We start from the raw sequence: 20668 nt of genomic DNA, 5'->3' as shown, positions 1-20668 counted from the left end.
AAGAGTCTTGAAAACGTCAACCTTGGTTGTAACGACAAAATTTCACGGAATGTTGGATGTCATTGTAACTGAGTTTTACTGTATCTACTTCTTTTACGGGAGTTTCCAATATCTTATTAGTCTCGTGTATATAAAACGACTATAACCGAGAGAAAAGAATTCAAATAAATTAAATATTAAAAGTGAACAAAAACTTGTGTATATACGTACAATTTTATGTACGTATCAAATCAAAAGTACGTTTAAATCAAAAGAGTTATTTTAAACACATTCTTTAAGCAAAAAAATTTCACACTCTTTCCTTTACTACATTTATTAGTTATTCCTCTAGCAATCAACGAAAAATCTATTAGCCCCGCGATGAGTGAGTAAAACAATTAAATTTAATTACATCAAAACTGACTAATGAAATTGATTCTTAGTCAGTTCACAATCGTAAAATACTTCTCTATACCAATGACAAAAATTTATGTTTCAAATATTAAAGAAACCTAGATCCAACGTAATATTTTTATATAATAAATAAATGTGTCAATATATATATATACTGACATTTCACCACTCGTAAAAGATTATTATACTTTTTATACGACTGCGAATCCTTATCAAGTACAGTTAAGAAAAACTAGAAAATAAATAAACCCTTTAAAAAGAAGAAGATATCCCCAAATGATTCAAAAAAGTAACATACAGAATAAAAATTGTAGATTCGAAAGAAGTAATATCTAGAAATATAATAGAATAAAAATTGTACAGCAAATAAATAAATAAATGGTGTTTATGTGATGAAAAGCAGAGAGCGAGGGAGCGGCGACCAGATGAACACACGAAATGAAAAGCTCCAACTCATAATTCACTGTAGAATGTAATAAAGCACAAACTCTGAGGTTGTCATGAGCATCACGTTAGAAAACAAATGGCTCCTGAACCAGCAACGAAAAGCTCTGTTAAAGTAGAAAATGCGATATATATATAACATAATTTTTTTTTTATACGTGTCCATAAAAAAAAGTATGTTATGAAGTCAATAGAAATAACATACCAACATTTTCTTCTTTTTTTTTTTACAAATAAAATCAAATAAATAAATAAAAGCGTGAGTTTTTATGGCTTTTGTCAATAAAAGACTATCCACGAAAAGCGATTTTTTTTTTCCTTCCTATGGAAAAATAACTTCCATGTGTTTATGGTCTATGTACTGGCGTAAGTAATACTCACCTGTATCTAAGAAAAGTAAAGAAAAAATAATATTTATTTATTTTCTTTTTTTGAAAAAAAGCTAAATGTTTTATTAAAATAAACAATGGATGTTTATTTTTAGCTATTTTTTTCTCTCTTAGTTTTTACGAACATATATATACAAGAGACATAAAATCTCATTTAAATTGCTTTCCTGTTTCTTTCATCCTAATTTAAGCACTGAGTAATATTTTTTTTTTCGAAATTTGACTTTTTAACTGCAGTCGAATTCAAAAATAAATATCCCTTTTCCTAGGGGTTTTTGTTGTTACATGAACCAAAGAAAATTGAAGTTTTATGCAATGAATGTTAAATATCGATCCGATGATTTTCGAAAAAAAATAAATTCATAGATTTAGCTTGAAAGATGTGTATATATTCTATCTATGATAAAGATTGGGGTTGAAAGCCTACGTACGGATGAAGCAAGTATCACAGATAAATCAGTATTTTCTAGGACACAAAAAAAAAGAATAAATTTTGAACTTTTTTTTTTTCAATACGTTTGCATGTACTGGGTATAAAAACATTTTGGGATCGTGAAATTCGTGTAAGGCCAGAATTACAATGTAAAAGTTTTGTAAAAGCTCTTTGATTAAAACTAAATAATTCTATTAATAAATATATCGGTTACACTCGAGTGAAAGTAACCGATTGGCTTATTAGTTGTTTTCAAGTTTTATAAAAGTTCTTTTATCAAACTTATAGTGTAGTCCCGGCCTAACACAAATTTCAAAAATCTGCAATTTAAATCAACATAATCATAATATGTATATGACCACATTTCAAAAGTGATTTCGCACTGGTTTTCTTACAGGGGGTAAACTATTATATATTTATATAGAACTATTATATTTTCTAAGCCTAAAAACTGTGAAGTGAAAAATAGTTATATCTAACCAAATCACTCAGAACCTTGAATATTGAAATATTGTAAAAACGTATTCCAGTATGTATGCTTACTTTTGCAACAGGTGTTACACGATATTTCTTTATATTTCTTGCATTCACATGATACTGTGGTAAGGGAATTCAAATCCCTAAAAAATTGTGTAGCACTTGTTTTTAGTATTCTCATTCTCAGTTAAATTCAAATGAAAACAGTTTATTTTTGAAACGCGTTCCAGCTCTTATCGCCGTCATACGGTTGTGTGGGCATCGCGCTGCACTCTAATCGTGAGGATCCAGGTTCGAACTGCCGTTGACGCACGTGGTTCGAGACGTGAATGCAAGCACACGCGCACACGCACACACACACACGCACGCACACACACACACACACACGCGCACGCACACGCACGCGCACACACACACACGCACGCACGCGCACACACACACACGCACGCACGCACACACACACACACACACAGGTCTTCCATTTAAAAAAACCTTTCCACAGAAAGCAGGCAAACCCACAACACGATACTGACATAATATGAAAATTCAAGCATTTACCGTCTTTAAAACAGATGGCAGCATCGGCAAAAGAACATGAAATGCGTGAAATTCTGCCGAGATAAATATGTTAGGGCCACACATTCTGGCATGTACCAATTCGTTAGAAATTCCGTAGAGGAATGCCTACCTTGAGCATGTACGATTAAGTAATAGTATTCTACTCTCTCTCGCTCTACTTTTCTTATAATAAAAAAGATGATATATAAGAACTGTTGAGTTTGATATTGAGAACTTAATCTTCAGTAAAAAATATTGTTGTTCATTTCCAGCAAATAATAATAATAATAGTAATTTTTCACTTCTGAGCAATATTTTGCAGTTTTATATACTACAGAACACCTACATTACTTATGCCAATTATGACATATATGGAAGTTCTCAGAACATTTGGTTTTTTGGTTGTTTTTTTTCCAAGTTTGCATGCCTAAAATATAATTCTCATGGATGAGGTTCGTTTTTTCATCCGAAAGACACGAGCACTGAAGAAAAATAGAATGAACAAATTAAATTATTTGTAATATCACCAAAAAGTAACTAATTTGCATCATAATTATGAACTGATTATATATCTAATGTGCTAAACATCGTATTAAGTTAGATGTGTTGATGTGTTTCAAAATTTAGGAATTCTCGATCTGTATCCTGTTATAAAGCGCAATAGAATTAAACTAATTTCCTTGCTTTCACAAAATCATTTACACGATTAAGTTCGTTTTAATACTTCACATAGTTTTGGTGATTGACTTTTCAAATTTCATAAATCATGATCGCATAAAGCTAAAATATATATATATATTCATTCACCAAAGCTCTACTCATTGAAAATGGATTATCTCATTTATTGCAATTAATTGAATATATCTTTCAGAAAAAAAAATAGCATTAAAATCTTGAAATGATAATTTCTATTTTTTCTATTTAAGAACTTTTTTTGGTAATTATATTATTTTCTTCTTATTTGCATAAAAAAACATGGATGAATAATAAAAATAAAAGAATTTTCTGATCAGAAGAAATATTTTTTATATGTAAAATTGATTTATTCAACTAAACTCTAGCCTAGAAATGGAATTATTTCAAATTTAATAAGAATAATATATTCTTTAAATTTGATGCTCAAGCGCTTTGCAAAAAAAAAAAAATCTTCATTGAAATTTAAAAAAAAGATACAAAAAGATTAAGATTCTTATCTTTTATCGAGAGAAAATACAAAAATTATTTTTCTTTGCATATCTTGAAGAGAATATTTTCATAAGAGATTCAAAAATGGCAAGAAACACTAGAAAATTAATTAACGTTTTTTTGCAGGAAAATTAAAAAAAAAAAACTAAAACTGTAATATACAAGGGAAAAGAGCGAATGTTTATCTTGAGTCTTATAAATTTCTATATTTTTGCTTGAAATATTCAGCTCTTTGATTCACGTGCATAACATGGAAAAATATCATCATTTTACTTACGAATCTCACGAATCATACTGAGAAATTTTTCTAGCTATTTGCTATTGATTGAATTCGATATAACCGTTAAAGGTGAGTCTCTAACAAAATATATATATATATATATATATGTTACGGTAAATGTGATAAATCGGTTATTATACATACTTACCAATCGTCTTGGTAAGTCTGATATATTTAGCACTTTTACCGGTGAACATGCACAATACCAAAGCGTCGTTGGTAAATTTGACAAATACTTGAAGCTTATCGCCTTTACCTGTGATTATGCATAACAACCTAGTGTAATTGGGAATTTGATAAATATGAAAAACAAAAATTCCAAATGTATCTTAGTATGTGTGATGATTATAGACACCGATATAATGAAAACAAATTTTACGATCGTACCCCGATATAATGATACAATACCTGTGTACGGTATATCTTATAGTACGATTTATCATGTTTACCAAAAACATGACACTTGGGTATTACGCATAATTTCCGGTGAAAGTGAGAATTTTTTTATCACTTATTAAATGTAATAACGACGAAAGTGAATTTCCTGGATGTTATGCCGAAACTAATATTCGGAAAGAAAAGTGATTTGTCTCCTGTGGGAATCGAACCTGGGGTCCCATTGCATACCAGGTAAGTGCTCTAAACAATACACCAGACACACTTCTCAATTCTTTATAACACTCATTAGTAGCGTGAAGCAGCCTCCCTTACCTACAGCAATTTTCGCCAACGTTGGCGAAAAAATACCATCTCTTAATACAGAACTGGGGGCCAACTGGGGTGAAAATTGCTGTAGATAAGAGAGGTTGTATCCACTCAGCGCTTCACGCTACTAATGCGTGTTATAAGGAATTGAAAAGTGTGTCTCTGGTGTATTCAAAAAAACCTCCCACCATCAGAATGCTTGAAAAATCTATAAAAAGAACAGATGTATTAAAATACCTCGGCGTGTACTCAGATTCTAGACTAACTTGGAGTCCACACATAGAAAAACAAACCGAAAAAATTAATAAGCTTCTTCTCCAGCTCCAAAACATCGGCGGAGCGAAATGGGGAATCAAATATCGACACCGACGAGTTCTCTATTAGAAAATAGCAACACGAATAATGGCTTACGCAACACCTATTTGGTACGCAGGCGCAACCAACTCCATGCAACAGAAATTAGACTCAGCCCAACGTAATTTACTATTATATATCACAGGAGCGTACCACACAACACCAAATAGCGCATTATATGTCATTACAAGTTGTCCGCCTTGGAGCCTATGGATGAATTATGAAGCACAAATGGGTCTATTGTTACATCTACACCGACCAGCAAAGATTGGTGCATTAAACTTTGCTCCAGAAAAGTATCAGAGACGGGAAAAACAAATAACTATCCACCCATCGGAAGACCTGCATCAGCACCAAGTATCTATCGGGAATAACCAGAAGAAAGAAATAGGAGGCCAAAGAACTCATATATACACAGATGGCTCGAAAACTATCTCCGGAACAGCATCAGCATATGTAGTAGCGAAAGATCATAAGATCATCGAGTGCTGGAGTAGTAAGCTAGAAAACGACAATAATATCTTTCAAGCTGAATTACTAGCGTTATACATGGCAACCATAAAAGCTCAAGAATTCCAACAAGCAACTATAATCTATAGCGATAGCCTTTCAAGTATATATGCAATGCAGAACCCGATGGCCATCCATGCTATGGCTAGGGAAATTCGGCAGGTCCTCCACAAGAACCCACAAATTCCCATATCTTGGATCAAAGCGCACGTGGGTGAGTGGGGGAACGAAGAAGCAGATGCAATAGCCAAAGCAGCGACAACCAATGGCGCACATTTAATTAAAATATTATTACCATTATCAACAGCGAAACAAAAGGCAAGAAAAGAAATACTCAATCTATGGCAAGCCCAATCGAATGATTCCAAAACTGGAAGAAGTGTCCACAAAATAATACCAAAAGTTTCATACAACGCAAAAAATTGGAGCAGAGAACTTGTATTTTTTACAACCAATCACGGACCTTTTCCAAATTACCTTCACCGCTTCAAAAAACGAGGAACAGATCATTGCCATTGTGGTGAAATCGGCACTCCCATCCATTACTTGACAACATGTACATTAACTGCACATCTAAAGCACATGGCTGTGCCCGCTGCTGAAAATGCCACACTCTGGATCAGAGAGATTTTTAAAAACAAAAGTAGAATAAATAAAGTCAAGAAAATAATTAGATGGATAGAAGACAATGAAGACAAAGTGATCCCACGGACGTCTTATCAGCCTATAGCACAAGTACAAACTGCACCACTTCGCCGCTCACAAAGAAAAAAGAAACTGATCAACTACAAAGAAGACTGACTGATAGCACAAGACCAGTATAATGTCATGGAAATCGAACGATTTAAATTGAGGATGAAATCGATTATGAATTTTATCTGATTTTTATTATTGATTTCAATATGTGATTTAGGACTTTATATTCGAATTAAGATTTAATATGGAATATATAGGATTATATGTTTGATTTCCGATTGTATACGTAGATTTGTGATCTCGCAATTGATTTTATACTTAGATTATGATTTTACACTTAGATTGTGATTTTACACTTAGATTGTGATTTTACATTCAGATTGTGATTTTACATTCAGATTGTGATTTTACATTCAGATTGTGATTTTACACTTAGATTGTGATTTTATAGTTGTTATGATTGTAATGTATATTTTGTAATGTATGCTTTTTTATGAATAAATTGCCAGAGGTTCCCAGTCCGTGTGGACAATGAGCCGACATTGCCATATGGCGATGTGGCCTGGGTATCTTTCGGTTTGACGGTGTATTGGTTAGAGCACTTACCTGATATGCAATGAGACCCCGGGTTCGATTCCGGGAGGAGACAAATCCCTTTTCTTTCCAAATATCAGTTTCGGCATAACATCCAAAAAATTCAATTTCTCACTATATTTCTGGCCGGAAAAACAAAATGTTTTTATTACTAACGACGCTTGGGTACTATGCGTAATCACCTGTAGAAGTCATTAATTTAGGGAAATTTACCAACGGCGCTTGGAAACTATGCGTAATCACAGATAGATTTAATTAATTTGGGGAAATTTACTAAACTTACCAAAACACCAGAACTCTCGACGATTATGCATAATAACATAATAAAAAATCCATTTACCTACTCAACGAAAACGAATATTTCATTTCATTACTATTAATTGGTGATATATCTTCCTCTAATAAAATTACATAAAAACCAAGGAATTTTTTTTTTCATTTCTTCTCTTTTATAAGTGTTTTAGTGTGATTATCATTAATTTCATTATTTATTTCTCAATCATTATTTTTTTTTGATTATCATTAATTTCTTATTTCCCTTAAACAAAAAAAAGACTTTTTTCCTGGCATTCTAAAAGAAATATTTTTTTCATAGAATTCATTTATTCAACTAAACTTTCACCTAGAAATGTAATTATTTCCAACTTACTTAGTTGTACTATAAAAATAATATATATATTTCTTTTCAATTTAATGAAGCGCTTTGCAAAGAACGAAAAAAAGAACTTCATTGGAATTAAAAAAAAAGATACAAAAAGATCAAGATCTTCATCTTTTATCGAGAAAAAAATATAAAAATTATCATTCTTTGTATTTCTTGAAGGAAATTTTTTTATAAGAGATTCAAGATATATATATAGAAACACTTGAAATTAATTAACGTTTTCTTTATTTTAAAAGAATAAGAACTAAAACTATAGTATAAAAGAAAAAAATGGGCATATACAGTATATTTAGGAACGTATGAATTTTTATATTCTTTGTCGATAATTATGGCTCTTAGATTCACGTGCACGTGCACAATATGGAAAAGTATCATTATTTTAATTATGGACAGACGCATCTTACCAAAAATCTTTCCCTATAAATTAATTTTTATATATTTTTTAAAGAAATACATGTAGATTCGCATACGCAATATTCGTAAATATCATCGCGAGAATGCTCTTCAAAATATGGAGCGTTGATTGAATTCTATATTAGCTGTATAACTCTCTTTTAGAGACCCGAGTAACTTTTTTTACAAATTTTCTGGGTTTTTTTTTGTGATAATCCACTTCATTACAATTTTTTCAACCAAGATGATGCATGATATATCCCTCTTCAAATACAATTTTTTCCAGAATTTGATTGTTAAATTTTATGTAATAAATCACACTTTTTCTGGAGGCATTTTCACCTGGAAGCCATCTCAAAAACCCCTAAAAATTCAACTTTTAGTGCTGCCCTCTGATGGAAGCCCCCCAAAAAAGTACATATCACCATATTCTAACTCAAAACGTACACAATCCTTTAAGTCAGGGCTTAACTCCATGAGGTCAAAAGAAAAATTCTACAGTAAGAAAAAAGCAACCCATACATTTGTGACACCAAGATCTGAAACGGGTAAGATCCAAACAAAATTTTCTGAAAAAACTGAGAAAACTCTATTTAATTATCTGCCTACTTTTTGTGTTAGCGTCATATTGGCTGGAAAGATCGAGCGCAGAAGTTGCCAATCTATTTGAGGCAATGAATCATCCTGACTTTGTGAAAAGCGTCTCTTCTCACAGAACGTGTGATGACTTTTTTTTCACAATCTCTTCTTTTAGGAAATAGCATCGATTTTTTCCATCGAATGGGCACTGCTTCAGGATGTTTCTAGTCATCTTGACTCCGATGCTATTGGAAATCAAGTAGAAAACGTCTGGAAGTTTAACAGGCGAGAGAATGGATGAAAACCTCTGGTTTAGTACATATAATGAGTTGATCCGACTCCATGGCTTGAGAGCATCTATGACTTCATCATTCTCTGATGATTAAGAGGTCTCTGGCTTGCATAAATTTAGAATTCCAATATACAGATCGATGAAGAGTTTTGAGAATGCAACTGAGATTTACGTTCAATATTGAAAGAGGGACGAAATTACATTTCAACCATTTCTTATTGAGCGACATATGAGTAATACTCGTTCTCAAAACTCTCGTGCAACTGTACCTTTCAAATTTTGATGTTCCGTTCGTATTCATATTCCCTCATTCATCATGCGCGCACAAAACATTTCACAAATATATGAATAAACTGTATTCACACGGGCTGCACCACAGCAAATATTACTTGCCATAAATGGAAGCAGTGCTGCTACCGTTTCATTTCTCTCATCTTTGCACCTCGATGCATTTTAGGATAATGCATTGCAAGATCACCCTCATCCCTGGAAGCATGGAAAAGCGTTGGAGGAGAATGGAATACTTTACCTTGTGTGTCTGGGTTCTTAAATATTCATAGGACGGAAGAGAAAGTTTTGTTATTAATGCAGAAATCTCTCGGAAGACAGGTACAACAGCAGAAACTATGGAGGAGAGGGGGCAAAAGAGCATTTGTTTAACAACTAAGAACGGTGAGAAAGCGAATCACACGAGAACTGCTGGATACGGAAGCCTTTGTTATTCCGCGGGCTAGAAATAGCGTTAAAACTATGGAAGCTAGCTAGCTTCGTGTCAAGTCGGCGCCGCATCTCTCTGATGCCATCAGCTTATAAACGGATTTCTACATATCTCTGGTTATGCGAATTATCTGATTTCCAGGTTAAAGCACTATTTATCAAACACGAGTTCGCTAATTCAAGATTTTCTGTGTGACGCATTGTGAATTATAATTTCACCTACTCAATCACAGCCTGGTGGTTCCTTGTATGATCAAAATTTATTCCACGTTTAAAGCAGAATAATATGAACAGTGAAGAGTAATGTTCATTAACACTCTGGAAATATTTCAAAATCGGGATTTAACCCGAATCGCGTGGTGAACATTAAGGAATACAAGAAATTTTTGTATGTACGAGTATGTATTTCACGAATAGTAGACTTACAGTCAAACTTGATCATAATCTTCTCGGTTGTAAAGACATATCGGCTATAACGTCAGTAACTAGTTATAGTCAGTAACTTTTTATTTTTATGGGCATCTTTTTATCAGCCACCTCGTTTGGGCATTTTGTCTGTTGTGGCGTTGTATTTGTATTAGTGGTCCGGACTGATTCTCATTGAGAATAATGTTTATTTGTTTATTTATTCGTTCGACGCATTGGAACATTTATATTGACTTCCTGGTAACATTTACATACAATCAATCTTATTATAAAATGTTAACCCATTAAGTGGCACAGCAGATATTACTAAACCCCCTTCAAGATGCCATACCATTTTCCATCAAGTAAGCTTTCTTCCGATTTTCAGCAGGTGCAGACTGAAGAGGTTTTGGGTAAAGTGTTCCAATGAGAACGCCATTTTAGAAAACTTCTGCGACTGCTGAAATAGGAGGCGAAATATCTCGTCATGTTCCTCTGTAAGTATGGTCTCCAAAACCTGACGACATACTCCAATCAAAGACGAACTAAGCCCCTCGCAAAAGTGGATCACTTTAGGAGAAGGAAGGTGTTTTAGGAAATAGTTGTGGTAAAATGTCCTATTTATTATTGATCCAAATTTTCGTTTATGTCAGCACTTTTGTCAAATAATACCTATGTTTCAAATACCAAGCACGTTTGTGACTATTTTACCTCACACCAGCTCCGGTCATATATTGCAATTTCCAACCAGTGAAGTTGGGCGGGACGTGAAAACGTCATCTATCGGTGGTCGCCCAAGGCTCGGCAGGTAAAGAGCTTGTTTTTCATGTTCTTTGCCTGGATTCATACACGTGAACTTTTACTGTAACCTTAAGACGAGCATCTTACCACTACGCCACCCGGGGCAACATTTGTCACTGGCACTTATAAATACCGTCAGAGTGTAACAATTAGAAATTCACCTAGATAAATGTGTACAAGTTGCATGTACGGTTAAGTAGTAGTATATGGTGGGCTGTAGATTGCTCATAAACAATTACGAACTCAAATTCAATAATAATTTGAACGGGTAGTTCTTTCTATTTTTAAAACTAATCACGATATAACGAAACTTTGTGGAGTAAGCGAAAATCGCAAAAAATTATTTATTGGGATTATCGTTGTATCGGCAGGCAGATGTATTTTTTCCTTGATATATTTTCCAAATCCCAATGGTTGATACCACCGTTGGTGTTTATTTGCCACCAAAAAAATTATAATTAATTAACGGGTTAATTAATAGAATTTAGTTAGATGTCTCGCCCCGTAAAAGTGTCCTCTTCCACCATGGCCTTCTGGGTAACCAGCTTATATCACCTATGGGGACAGAGCGGGAGAGGAGGGAAGTCATGGTCGGTTTGTTGTTATTGTTGAAAAAATGTCCACTGCATAACACCTATTTGTATACTATGCCCCACAAAGTATTCCCTAACATGCACGACACATAGTATGATTTTCTCCTTGGTAAAATAAATAAATATTCTTGCAACTGCATTATTCAATATATTTTATTTGGTATTTTTTATATTTGTTGAAGTCGTAGAGTGCTGGCTTGAAAGTACCGCCTGAATCAAATCGTTATATACGAACTAATTTTTATTAAAAAAAATTTTTTTTGGCTTTTTAGGCCTCGATTGCAATTAAAAGGACCTACCAAAAAAGTTTTCATGGTAAGTAGTTTATAATGTACTACTGAAAGGGTTAAACGAATAATTGATGGTATTGAATCTATACCAAAAATGTGAAAAAATTAATTTAAAAATTTCAAAAATTCTATGATCTATGAGTAAGACTTCAACTGAAAATTACAAAATGTAATACGCAAATTAAGCAGCTGGTGAAAGTATAACTCTTAGATTTCTAAGAGTTATACTTTCACCAGCTGCTTAATTTACCAGCATCATTATCAAGATTACTAGACATATCCGGTGAGGAATCCCATGAGGAAATGGAAACGAACTTGGCCTCCACATGTGGGATCGAGTACATACAACAACGCCCCTCCCGGCATCTGCATTACGAAAATGAGGTACGTTTTCACACGAGCACTTTATCTCATTGTCCGTCCATGACTTTGTGTGAGTGCGTCTTCGGCTTCTACTACGTCATAAATATCTAATGCCTCTGGCCTCAATGAATGCCACTATAGAGGAAGATCGACTGAATAGGCCGCTATAATTATTGCTAAATGGCGTCCATGTTTTGCCCTGGGCTCTATCTTATCACAGAGGAGACATATGCTGCTCCCTTGTGAAGATCCATTCCCTTTGTGTCCTCATTATCACTCTCGACACTAATGGATGCGTTACGCTACACCTTCTCGGAAGTTCATTTCTTTTATGCGACTCGATTTTTTTCAGTTGCTCGAGTGTTTGCATATTCATGAAATCGATACATAATGGAATATACGCTTCAAGATTTAATTTCACGGCAGGCAACATAAATACCTATACATCATGGTATTCTGATCGCAAATAATGCATTCGCTCTTAATTAGGAATCACACTTTCCTGAAATCTCCAATCTCATAAACGAATTCAGCTGAGTATCACGCACAATTTTAATAGTAATCAATACCAAGACATAATGTATTTTAGTAACTTTAATACATACTTAATAATAGAACTTAGGGGCCGTTCAAGTATTACGTAAGCAAATTTTTAGCCATTTTTGACCCCCTCTCCCTCTTGTCAGCAAAATTTCGTCATCAGCTCTGCCCCTCTGAATACTAACTGATATTTTCATAAAGGGTGGTCGATGACGTAAGCATTATCCAAACCCCCCCTCCTCCCCTTGTCACCAAAAGTCAGCAAATTGGAAACCACATCCCCATCGATGATGACGTAATACTTGAATGACCCCTTATGTGTACATTGTATTAAACTTATTAATAATACAGTATGCATGTCACGTGGTAAATGTGATAAATCCGGTTATTATACAGAATAACCAGTTATTAAGAATAATTTGCCGAGCATTATGGTAAGATTGATAAATTTCCTTAAATTTATCACTTTTACCGGCGGTTATGCTTAGCACCCAAGCGTCGCGTCGTTGGTAAACCTGATAAATTTTACTGTATGGTACATGATAATTCATGCATGTATTGTATCATTACATCGGGCTATCGATCGTAAAATTTGTTATCATTATGTCGGAGTCCAACTATAAGCATCACACATATAAAGTCTCATTTGGAATTTTTTTTATTTTTATCAAATTTCCCAATTACACCAGGATATTATGTGTAATCACAGGTAAAGGCGATATATTTCAAACATTTATCAGATTTACCAACGACACTTGGGTATTATGCATATTTTCCTATAAAAGTGGTGAATTCATCAAACTTGCCAAGACGTAAGTATGCATAGTAATCAATTATGTATAATAACCGATTCATCACGTTTACGGTAACCTATAAGTATTCATACTGTATAAAAAGAGCATTAAATGCTGGTAAAACGGTTTACTCTCATTTAATGCTCTTTTTTCTTAACTTTCCTTCTTTTTTTTTGGAATTCGAATATTTCAGTGCATATTAGAAAGGTGGGAAATTTTTTTGTTGGCATCAGGAGAGAGAGACAGGGCAAAAACTTCCTAATTTTGTTTTTTAGCACAGGATGTCCGTATAAAAAGTTGATATTTTTATTTTAATAACTATACAACCCCCTTGTAACATGTGAATGACATATCTGAGTACCACACTTTATTTGGATACTTGTTCTAATTGGAAGTATGACTCTTGGATCAATGGTTCGCCAGTAAGGTGCTATGCGCGCTGTTACCTATACACCCTGTATAAGTAGTATAAATATTTATAAAGCAAAAACCGTATGTTCAATTATAAATTCTTCAATTTTACGTAATTTTTTTTCAACGAAAAAATGGACATGATTTCGAAAGTTTTGTAGAAATAAGAGATGAGTTTAGCTATTGAAAATACTAGCCGATTTGATCGAGTCACGTATTCTCAATAATTTCAACTAGTTCTTCCGGCGTGTGAATAAGAAATTTTCAACTGTATATTTTCATTCACTTCTGTGTGAAGTCAGTGATAATAGATCTTCATGAAATACCCGGCTATACTCTACTACTTTGCCGCACGCACAACAGCTCCGGTCATATCGCCTTACAGCAATTTACCATTCATCGAGTTGGAAATCAAAGTGTCATCTACAGTGATAAATTAAGATTTGTTAGGGAAAAAACTTATTATACCGAATATTTCAGCCCGAAATATTTCAGCAAAAGTGAGAGACGTCAGTATAACAAGCACTGTTCCCTATCCTGCTCTTTTTTTCCAACGATTTCCGAGACTTGGAGCTGTAAACTGGTGTTTAAAAAGTGGACGACAAGTCCGCTCTTTTTCGTGGGCTCTTTAAGCAATGGTGGATGCTGACAGGTATCTCCTGTCTATAATTTCAGATGTCCTTTCAAATAATCTGATTTATCGACGGAAAAAAGACAGCCGGAATAAAAAATCACTAAAAATCTGTTTTGTGAGCAAAAAATACGTGGCTCAGTATGCACTGTGTGGCAGCCCAGGACAACCACTACATCGCATGTCAACTACTACTAGTACGTAACCGTACATGCGTTACCGTACATATGTTACGTAACCTCGTAAACATCCCTTTATGTATTTCTAATGAATTGGAACATCCTGTGGAACATGTTGTGTGCGTACATATGCCGTATCCTAATGCATTTATGTTGTCATTGCTATGCCTGTTTCGTGCTACATGTGCTACTGGTGTTGCCATGTGTCTTACATATTTTTAAGTTATATTGGCAAGTGATCGAATTTTTCATTTAATATAAGTCTTGTGTTGAAGATCCACCTTCTCTCCACGGAGAGACTTTTTCAAATGGAAGGCAGGTTCGCATTCTTGCCTTTACCTACAGAAAACAGCTGGTCGCCAGTGGCATCGGAACCGGAGGTGCTGTTAGTGCTCGATACCCAACATGGATATCCGTAGAGCTTGCGCGAGCACCCTAGAACTTATCAGAAAAATCAAAATTTTCTACATAAAACTCGAAACGAGCACCCATAGTTCTAAACCACCACTCTTCCGCTAATGGAGTTCGAACCTGGATCCTCGTGATGAGAGTTTCATTATATGAGAGTTCAGCGTGATGTACGAACGACCGTGCAACGGCATAAGGAGAAAAGGGTGTAAGACCACTGCGAAACACTTCCAATATTCAAAACATTATATTCATTATATACCGTGATATTCAAAACATTTGCTGAATTGATGACAGATTTTACGAAGATTGTTCACAAAAAGATTGCCATGCGCTATCACATATGTGAAGAAAATTATTCTTGTACAGAAAAAATTATTTAATCCTTCCGATGTTTCTGACGTAATATTACGTCGCAAGTGCTCTATGGGGGAAATGCAGAACACTATTCTTAAGCTCACCAAATGTGTATGGCGATTTCAGATAAGAATGTAAATGACTGAGAACTTTTTGTGGGAGGATAAAAACAACTTTTTTTTTCACTCGAAATTTTCTTTTTCGTGCTTGTCTTTGCTTGAGGGGTCGTACATTAGAATAATTTCGCGTAGAAGGAGAATTTAAAACTGACTAGTGCGTTATCAAATTAGAAATAATATCAAGTGCAGCATGCAAAGGCATAATGTTATTGAAACTATTGGGGGGAGGGCCCCTAAAATATTTTGGAAGGAGTTGAGCGCTCAAAAAAACCCAAAATTTCTGTTGGTAATATTGATATGGTGGCAAATTTTGGGTGGGTTTGTGCTCATGGACCAGAATTACCTACGATAATTTGGCATTACATAGTTATTTGTCTCTATTACATTATACCCAATAATTCTTTTGTCGAAGATATCATACTTGAGAATTAATATCTCATTTTTTTTATTTGATATATGTTTCATTCCACGTCGCTGATTCATGCATGGTCCTGGAATCTAAAAGCTCCGTCTATTTTGAGGGAATTAAATTCAGGAGCATAGGAAGTGACAGGGGCATTTTAAACCCGTGGGCGCTGGTGTTTGGCTTGAGCTTCATGTAAAAATTCTGATATTTGAATAAATTCTGGGAATACCAAATACCTCTCTGGCGCATACCAAAAACAAAAAAACTGGGGTGCTTGAGCATCCATGACCTCGACGCAACAGTTTCACCTACCAAGTTATATAAACAGCCCCTGATAAGGAAGTTTTAAAATCTCTCGTTTAAAAAAAAACGAGGCTTGTTTTAAAATGAGAACAAATACGGTATCAAATATTTGTTCCTCGGCCGAGAATCACTACATACTTCAATGATGAATATTTACTCTTAGACGTCCCCTAATCGCTACTTGAAATTGAATCTCTAATCTCAAAAATTGAATATTGAATCGCTAAAACCTGTTTGTGTAAGTTATCCTGTAATAACAATCATATAAAAAATAATATAACAAGAATAATCTATTTTTCGATGTTTTCTCCAAAAAAAATCAGGTTCTCACTTTTGGAGAATTTCTGCATGGAGAGAAAGAAAAAATGAATCTTTACTCAAAGAAGGAGCGAGAAAACATTGCAGGGGTTAAAAAAATTGTGGAAGAATTGGGATTTGACCAATCGGACCGTGCTTTCCAAACAGACTTCGCATAAATTCGATTACCGACCGTCAAAGTGAATGAGATCCCTATTCCGAGATGAAAATAGATTATTAATGAAATGCCTTAGCAAAAATTTTCCGGATTCTTGAAATATATGTCCTTAACTTTTTAACTTCCTCCCCCCCCCCCCCGTTTTCCAAAGGAAAATACTCACTCGATACTTTCGTATTATAGTAGGATATATGCAGTCGGATCGATTATACATTCGATAATCGATTCGAATGTATTAATACGCTTTTCCATGCCCTCTTTTTTCCGTATCAGTTACTTCTCTTTTCATGGAGGAAAAACTTTAAGCTTTCAGAAAGACGAAGAGGAAACTGCAATCCCATCAAAACAATTTCTTCTTAAGTTTTTTCATTTCTTCATGAAGAACTCACGTCTACTTCATTTTTCTTTCAAGGGTTCCATCTTTCCCCCTGTTTTTTTAAGAAGTTTTTCCGGTGTCATCATATCATTTTATGCAGATGAGTGAATGAAATCGATCACGGAAAAGAGAAACAAGTTCTCAACGTAAAAGGTATTTCTTCAATGTCGCAATACATACTCTTACATTTTCTTGTGTATGGGTGTTGGAGTTCATGCAGTGACATAAAACTTTCCCTTGAATAATAGTTTTATGCTGCGTCGTGCATACTTTGAGACATCATCTTCGAGAAGTTTGATTCATTTATTCATCTAGTGACATCATTAAAAGACCATTTCACGAGTAAAAGTTTCCGTAACATTAACAATCTCTTTCACTTAAAAACTGCTTTGAAATGAAAGAACTCGTGCAAAATCTATGTTGGTCGACCATCGAAAAAAATCGCAATATTGACAAGAAAAGTATTTTATGCTCTCCAAGTTTCAGACGAAAATAACAAATTACCTTGCTACCCATGTCAAAACCGTTTTACTCATTAATAACATTGATTTATAATCTTACAACGAGTATGTAATTTTGTTATCTTTAAAAAATTAAAAACTGATACAAATGTTAATGTTGACATGATAAATTCAGAGCACAGTAAAACCTCTCTGAAGGACAGCCTTTATAGAAGGACCACCTTTTTTAGGGATGCAGTTTTTTTCCTATAAATTCAAAATGTTAGTCTCTCCTCCATTAAACGGCCAGTTTTATGCGCTTATCTTATAAGTCACTTTTCACGTGAGAAAACATGGCTTAATGCTTTCACTGATATCACGCTTGATAACAGACGCAAGAACAGTAAATCTATACCATCACATACACCTGTTACAGTTACTTGATTATGTAGCTCAAAGGAATTGCTTTATTGCTTTGGGTCTCTAAAATATAGTGGTTTCATATTCGCATTTGAAGACGTCTCTCCACAGAAATCGCTTGGGCGTTTCTATCTTTCTTTCAAACCGAGCACAACTTCAGTCTATTGCCCTGGGCAATTTACTACAGAGTGGGTGTACCGAAACCGAAAGTGTGAGTACCTAACAGTCTGAGTGCGTATATACTATTGAATCTGATTGATTTTTCAGTGCTGCCATCTATATTTCAAAAACGAAGTGAGTGAAGTGTAATGATTAAATATTTGTACCATTGTAGGACTATTGATCACTGTGTTGAGACTTTTTAACGGGGGACGTCGGTTCGCATTCGTGCCTCGAAGTTGGGAACCACAGCAAACCAACTTCAACGGACCAACAATGTGGCGACGGTGGGGCTCGAACCTCAACCACCACAGCGGCGACCACATAGGCCCACAACATTGAAAGTTCACGCATAATACTGCGCAACCGAAAAAATATTCAGCCGAATTGCTTGTTTCTTAAAACGGATCGAGGAACTTTTGAAGCACGTAGCAGGCGTTCCTCAGAAAAACTTCACGTTAGGTACACAACACATACACGACATATTCCAGCATGCACCAATGCGTTAGAAATTTCTCAGAGCGATGTGTTTACGAGGTGCAAGTGCGGTGGTTCGATAACACTTGTTGTTGTTTGATATTTACCAGATAAGAGCTGTCGAAAATCTATCAATACATTTGATGTCATTCTACTGGGAATATACGGATGAAATAGTTTTTGAAGGCAGAACAATTGTGAACGATTTTTTCCAGAGATTATAAATTAAGCTAAATTAAGCTTTAGCTTAATAAAGCCTTTTAAGCAAAATAAAAAACTCAATTAATAATCAAGAATATAGGAATCATGAGTATTCATACCAATGGTGATAACCGAATGAAAATTTTCTATTCGGTGTTAAGAGTTTAATCAAAATCAGACCACTCATTCCATTGACATCTAGATTCATTTTATCCCAAGATTTCATCGATTACTTTTCAAATGCTGTATAAATAGCGCATACAGCATTTAATAATGCAAGCCATGTATTTCAGTGCTCTCTCAGTGCATTTGTAGCCTGAGAAACGGTTTTTCATTTTTTCCATCGTGAAACTCTACTAAAAATCCACCATTTACACAAAAGTAGAGAAGTTCAACTGCCATTAATATTGAAAAATTCCATGGGTTTTCTTCATTTCAGAGATTTTTTGAGACCACGAAGATATTTTTAACTCCCTCGTTTACTTTTCTATTTACTCATCTAACTTGAATCAAGAATTAGCTTTTTTTTCCAAGCTCACTTCGTCCTGTTTTTTTCTCTTCAATCATTTAGATTCCCATTCTGTCTTCATATGGGATTTTCAACTGGATTGTAATAGTATTTTGAAGAAGAAAAAGCACGATAACAAAACTTCTTATCTTCCTCGTGGCTGAAATCTCTCTCTTTTTTTCCAATTTTCGATTCAATTTCGCGATTTACTGTTTCGATTTTCGAACTTGGTGAATTCTCGCCACCGACGTAGTTTTTTATTTTTTCCTCTTCTCTCTTGTTACTCATATGACGTATCGAATCGCCTTATACCGGATTCTCCGTCTTAAATTTTGCTATTTTATTTTCTCGTGTTCTTTTACCACATTTTTCCCAATCACATTCGTGTTTCGCTATTTTTCCAACGACCTTAGATTGAAAGCTTCTCCCTTTATCTTTTTTCCTCTTTTTTTTTTAGTGTTTTTCTATTGCTTTCGGATCCCACATATCTTTATTATGCGTACGCGAGGCATAGTATATATGTGATAGGAGGGGGAGTGGAATAAAATGTAAAACTTTGTACGGTGGATCAAAGTTGTCAAATTTTAGGTGAAAGACAAAGATTCTCATGAATAACAATTTCTTCTCTCTCGCCCTCTCTCTCTTAACTCGGGGAAAAACGTCTTTCCATTTTCTGGCAGTTTATAAACGCTTCCCAATAAAAAGAACGCGGAAAAAAACTATAATGAAAAAATGCAATATATATTTCAAAAATACCGTTACAACTGATCTTTTTTTTTATTTCTTACATTATCTGTAAAGATATTTTAAGTCTTATAGAAGTATTAATTTTGTTATTTTAACTTTTCCATGCATGCATTGATACATCTAGTTTTCCTCTTTTTTTTCGGAAAATAATGTCTTGCAATATTTTTTGGAATTCAAGAATCCAAACTAGTATGATATAAAAATCGTAAAATATTTTTTTATGTGTATAATACTCATCTAGTTGCTCATCGAATAGAAATTTTACATTAGATTTTCAGAATTTCTTCAATAATGTATACGGGATGATTATAAAAAAAACTATCCCGACATATGGGCCCCTAACTATCATACCATTCACAGAAACTGAATGAAATTTTGGCATAAGGTATTTTGAGGTATGCGCTCAAGAATGATATGGAAAACAACAGTGTCACTCTTAACAGGTACGGTTACAGTGAGAAAATTTCGGAAATATCAAAAGGCAACACCAACTTTTTTGTATTGGAATGCGATCGCCATACTGAAAAACACTAAATAGCGTTGGAATGGCACCTGTAGCACGAAAATCCCCGGAGCTAGGCAAGGAAAAAGTAAAAAGGACT

The 20668-nt window shown here is 34.4% G+C and overlaps 1 protein-coding gene across 1 annotated transcript in view; it reads left to right on the top strand.

Annotated features, from left to right (window-relative positions):
- The first annotated feature begins 5266 nt into the window (after positions 1–5266).
- The window catches only part of LOC149076254 (uncharacterized), a 90381-nt gene continuing 74979 nt past the window's right edge, over positions 5267–20668 (top strand). Inside the window, exon 1 of the mRNA XM_089242203.1 lies at positions 5267–5942. Coding sequence (XP_089098329.1) covers positions 5267–5942 — 676 coding nt within the window. The remainder of the gene's footprint in view (positions 5943–20668) is intronic.

The sequence above is a fragment of the Pholcus phalangioides genome, unplaced genomic scaffold (assembly GCF_987345545.1).
Source record: "Pholcus phalangioides strain wild (caught in Gottingen) unplaced genomic scaffold, Ppha-v1.0 ptg000015l_1, whole genome shotgun sequence".
NCBI lineage: Eukaryota > Metazoa > Arthropoda > Arachnida > Araneae > Pholcidae > Pholcus > Pholcus phalangioides.
Note: the sequence above shows the minus strand (reverse complement) of the source record. Positions and strands in the feature narration are given on the sequence as shown.